The sequence below is a fragment of the Apis dorsata genome, unplaced genomic scaffold, assembly GCF_000469605.1.
Source record: "Apis dorsata unplaced genomic scaffold, Apis dorsata 1.3 scaffold_244, whole genome shotgun sequence".
Lineage (NCBI taxonomy): Eukaryota > Metazoa > Arthropoda > Insecta > Hymenoptera > Apidae > Apis > Apis dorsata.
Genome location: NW_006263523.1, coordinates 75,249 through 80,045, shown reverse-complemented (window position 1 = coordinate 80,045; position 4,797 = coordinate 75,249). Strand labels below are relative to the sequence as shown.

At 45.1% G+C, this 4,797-nt stretch overlaps 1 protein-coding gene across 1 annotated transcript in view; it reads left to right on the top strand.

The window, feature by feature from the left end:
* Nucleotides 1-6: 6 nt before the first annotated feature.
* The window catches only part of LOC102681680 (homeobox protein onecut), a 62,272-nt gene continuing 57,481 nt past the window's right edge, over nucleotides 7-4,797 (top strand). Inside the window, exon 1 of the mRNA XM_031510581.1 lies at nucleotides 7-55. Coding sequence (XP_031366441.1) covers nucleotides 34-55 — 22 coding nt within the window. The 5' untranslated portion in view covers nucleotides 7-33. The remainder of the gene's footprint in view (nucleotides 56-4,797) is intronic.

The following is a 4,797-nucleotide window of genomic DNA, read 5'->3' as shown; positions in this document are numbered from 1 at the left end:
TGGAAGTGGCTACAGGAGCCCGAGTTTCAGAGAATGTCGGCTTTGCGGCTAGCAGGTTAGTCCATCCGTCCCGATCTTTCCATCTCCTCTCCGTATATATATATATATATCTATATCTATATCTATATCTATATCGATATCTATATATATATATATATAAAAGACGTTCCTTTTTTTCCCCTTTCTGTCTCCTTTCCCTCCCTCCCTTTAAGTCTCCTTTTTTGCCAATCTCTTTTAACGAATTAACGAAACAACTCGATATGATACGATACGACGCGTGTCGTTACGTCGTATCGTATAGTCTATGATATAATAATCAGCGTAAATATAACCATAACTTTCTAATCGAACGTGCTATCTCGTCTCGAACGTCGCGCGCACTCGCGCGCGCGTCAAAAGTTTCTGATTTCGCGTTGAAAAATATATATCGTTGTCGTTCCCCTAACTCGATCCGTGCCTAACTCGTAACTTTCCAACGTAATGAATTTATCGCGATTTCTCCACATCCATCTTCTTTTTTTTTCTTTTTTTTTTCCTCTCTCTCCTTTCGAAACTCTAAAGCTTTATAACTCCACGCCGAAAATCGCGCTTCCAAGCTTTCCGATTTAACCGAGTCTCCCGATAGGTTTAACTGACTAAAGGACGCTCTTCACTCTCGACACTGGAAAAAAACTAGACTCGAGAGACTTTCTCTCACTCACCCTTTAATGTTTTAGATATTAAATAAACTTCGAGTGAAATGTTCGCTATGTATATATACATATATACATATACGCGTTTGCAACGGGGGATACATACAGGGAGAGATATACGGTGTATATGCAGAGGCGTAAAATCGCGAAGGCGTAACGTAACGCCGCGGAACGGCGAAACGAGAGCCGAGAGAGTCGAGAATGTTTCGGATCCTGGGACCACGGACGAAATCNCGAGCGCGTGCACGACGCGCGTAAGAGACGCGGGCGGAAGAGCACACGTGGCACCCACGTGGAGAGGCGTTCCCTTCCATATCATTCAGAGATAGACGCGCGGAATAACACTTTTCGAATTCAACATCCTTTGCCCCGGCACAACACCGCGTACAGGTATTGATCGTGGTCACGCGGTGTTGGCCATGGCGCGCATGCGCGACCTCGCCGACGCCATGTTGGCCATGCCGCCGCCACGCTGTCCGCCATCCCCTCTCCCGCCCACCGCCAACCCTTATTCGCCGCCGCGTTATCTACGCGATTTCGCGCCCGCGTGCGTGCACCCGCTCGTCGCGCGTTCCCCCTCATTTCCCACGCGTTTTTCGCGTCGAATATGTCCCGAATATTCATTTCTTCGCTTCTTCTCGCGATTCCGTTCGACGAGAGAGAGAAGACTTTCCAATCGTTGGATTAAACNCAGTTTTAGAGGAGGGAGCGAGGAAATCGAACAGCGTTTTTTTTTTTTTTTTTGATTAACGATCGATGATCCAAATGTCTAGCTTCGCTTTCTTCGATTGTACTCGAGTATTATTCGAGGTTAAATTAGATATTCGATGTTAAATTAGATATTCGATGTTGTAACTCATCTCAACGCGACACTTATATGATTCGAATCGAAAATTTTGTTTCTTTGTTCCCAAATTTAACTCTAGTTGACCACGAGATAGAAGATAGACGACGAGTTTTCTTTACATTCTTTTTTGCAAAGAATGTGAAGAGAGAAAGAGACAGAGAGAGAGAGAGAGGGGTCAGAAATAAGAAAAGCAAACTCGCGTTCAGGGAGGACAAACATTTCTCCTCAGGCATCGAGCTCTTTTCTCACCCTCCTTTCCGCCTCCCGTTCCTTTTGTACGGTAGCAAAGGCGTAAAGATAATGTCGAGAAGAGGGATAGAGGAGAGGGACAGTAACTATTCTGCAGCCAGTCGAACCTCTCTCTCTCTCTCTCTCTCCCCCTCTTCCCTCTTCCTCCCTCTTTAAAGGCTCGCGTAAGGGACGCCTGGCAGAGGGGAAGGAGGGAGGGAGGGTGGAAGAAAAGGTGGCAGTGGCAAAGGGTTCGTCGAGGAAGACAATACTCGGGGAGGAGGAGGAGAGGAAGAAGAAGAAGAAGAAGAAGAAGAAGGGTTCGATCCAGTGCCCTTCAGATTAGAAGTCCCCAGTTGCCATTGTTTCCCACGTTTCTCGTGTCTCGTTCCGTCTCCCCAAGTGTCGCCCCTGTCGTCTCATTAAAAACACGTTCGAAATGCTGGCGCGCGCGCGCGCGCGCGCTCAGTACAGGTGGTGGTGGTGGCGGCCACTCTCCCCTCTCCCCTCTTTCAAACTTTTCGTTCAAAAATTTCAACGCTCCCTTTCGTAATTTTTGTCCGTTACAATTTCTTTGTCGATTGTCCTTGTCTTCTTCTTCTTCTTTCTTTCGATATACGTTAAATTTTTTTTCCAAACGTTTAACGAAGAATCGAAGAAAGGCGACACAAAGCATGCACGAGTTGTGTGTAATGCACACAGCCTCGTAAATGATTCAGAGCTCGGGGGATCGATGGGAAAGCGGTGCTAATTCCAGTCCGGCGTATCTTCGTACGCTTCGCGATATAATGGGCGAGCGCGTAGTTGTAGTAATACACGTCGTATCGATCGTGCCGCGAACTTCGAGGAAACAAACGCGTTTCACCGCCGTTTTCTTCTTCTCTTTCGCGGTTGAAATCATCGCGATGGCCGAGCCTTCGAGGGAACGAGTCCAATTTAGATCTATCGGTTTTATATCTGTTATACTGTTAAAAAAAAAAAAAAAAAATACTCGAAGCATCGTATATCTTTTTTTAATTATAATAACAAGATTTTTCTAAATGTATCTCGAGCTCGATTAATTCGAATAATTTTTCGCTTCGATTCGAACGTATATTTTCGTATATACTTTTGACATAATCGTTTCGGTTTTTGTGTAATATTTCGTGTAAGGAGGGCAAACGATCTTCTCGATTCGACATAAAACTTTGAGATATCCTTTCGAAAATGATTCGGTACGACGTGTTTACCCGTAACAAGGTGTAATTTTAATGTTACTCTTTGATCGATCGTAAAATAGCATTTTTCCCCCCCTCTCTCTCTTCGTGCCCGATCTATTCGCGGAAAACGTCACTGGCGACCTCGTTATCACGCCCGACACGTAACCTTGCGGCGATTTCTTTCTTTCTCCCGAAAGAAGAAGAAGAAGAAGGAACAGCAAGCCGCTTAATTTAAACTTTGTTAACCGCGGTTTCGAGATTTTTTTTTTTTTAATTTTTCTTTCAGAGATTTCACGGTTAAATAAATTCGATCGATCCTACGAAATTAAAATTACTTTAAATCGTAGAATATTTCTCCAATATATAATTTCTTCCTTCCTTGTTCGATAGAAATTCCAATTAAAAATTAATCTTGTTGTTGTTAAATTTGTCCATTGCAAAAATGATTCGTTCGATAATGATTCGTCTCTCTCTCTCTCTCTGTTGACTGTCATTCGCGCGGTTAATCGCGCTCCATCGAAGTTATCGATCGTTGAAACGGGTCAGGTACATTAGTTACAGAGGCAACGGGACTCCCGTGTCCACGTATTATTTACTTTCCCCCACCAACAACCGTGTCATTATCCACTCCGATTTCGGTTCCCGTGCCAACATTTTTCCTCAACCCGACTCGAGTCGAAAACAATTTTCGCGCAATCTTTTTTCCATCGAGAATTAAGGAAAGAAAACGAATTCTTCATAATCTTCGACTCCACCTCGAAAATCGATCTTCCAATCCGGATAGGTGGCCCGTACGAATAAGAAATTACAGATGCGAGTGACAGCTGGGTGGAAAAGGTGTCGTTCGCAGGGTGGAGGATAAAAGGAGGGAGGACGTCAAGTGACGTCACGACGTCCCCTCGTGGTACCCGCATCATCTGTCGTCCGTGTGGTTCGAGGCGAGAAAGAAAGGAAAAAGGGGTAAAAAAATTTCGAGGAGAAGAGAGTGAATAGATTCGATAGATTTCGATTTCGAGGAGCGAGAAGAATTTCCTCCTTCGTCCTTCCCTCCCTCTTTCTCTTCTTCGTCCCTCCCTCTCTCTCTCTCTCTCTGCTCCCTCGTGACCTCGATTTCCAACGGTGGCTCCTCTGATAACGCCACCCCCTCCTCCCTCTTCCTGGCCGCTCGCCGCCAGCTGCTCCCGTTTCGATTCTATCCGATTCAGAGGTGTTGCGAGAGGGTGTCTTCGACGCTGAAACTTGTTCGGGTGGAAAGAGGTGGTGGCCACGCAGATTTTGGGTCGAATATTTACCTTCGAGTTTGAGGGGGGGGAGAGAGGATTTGTGGCTGCCTGATCAAGCAAGAAGCAACTGCCAACGCAGTTGGAGAAGATTTAGTTTCGAAGATTGGAGGAGGGGGGAAGATTAAGAATCCTTTTCAATTAAGATTTGAGAAAAGAAGAGGGATAGATTTTAAAAATTTCTTCTAATTTTTCAACATTTTTTTCTCTTCTCGTAGTTGAAAAAGGGATGAAGATAATGGATCTCGAATTCCATCCACAAATTCCTTATATATTTATAGCATAAGAACATATTTCTCCTTCCGTCTTTTTATTTTGGACGATGACTTCGTTCGATTCATCATCGTAAAGTAAATGGAAAAAAAAGAAAAAAAAATGGAGCGTTGTCGTTTCTTTTAACTAGATTTAAGGGGGCAGGAGAAGAGTCTCATGGGAGGAGGGGCGCTGGAGCACGTGCTGCACGCGTTTTCTCTCGCCTCTCGGACGATAAAGAGGGGGGAGGAGGAGGAGGAGGAGGACCGCCGCGGTTTCCGGCCCGTGGTCACAGGACA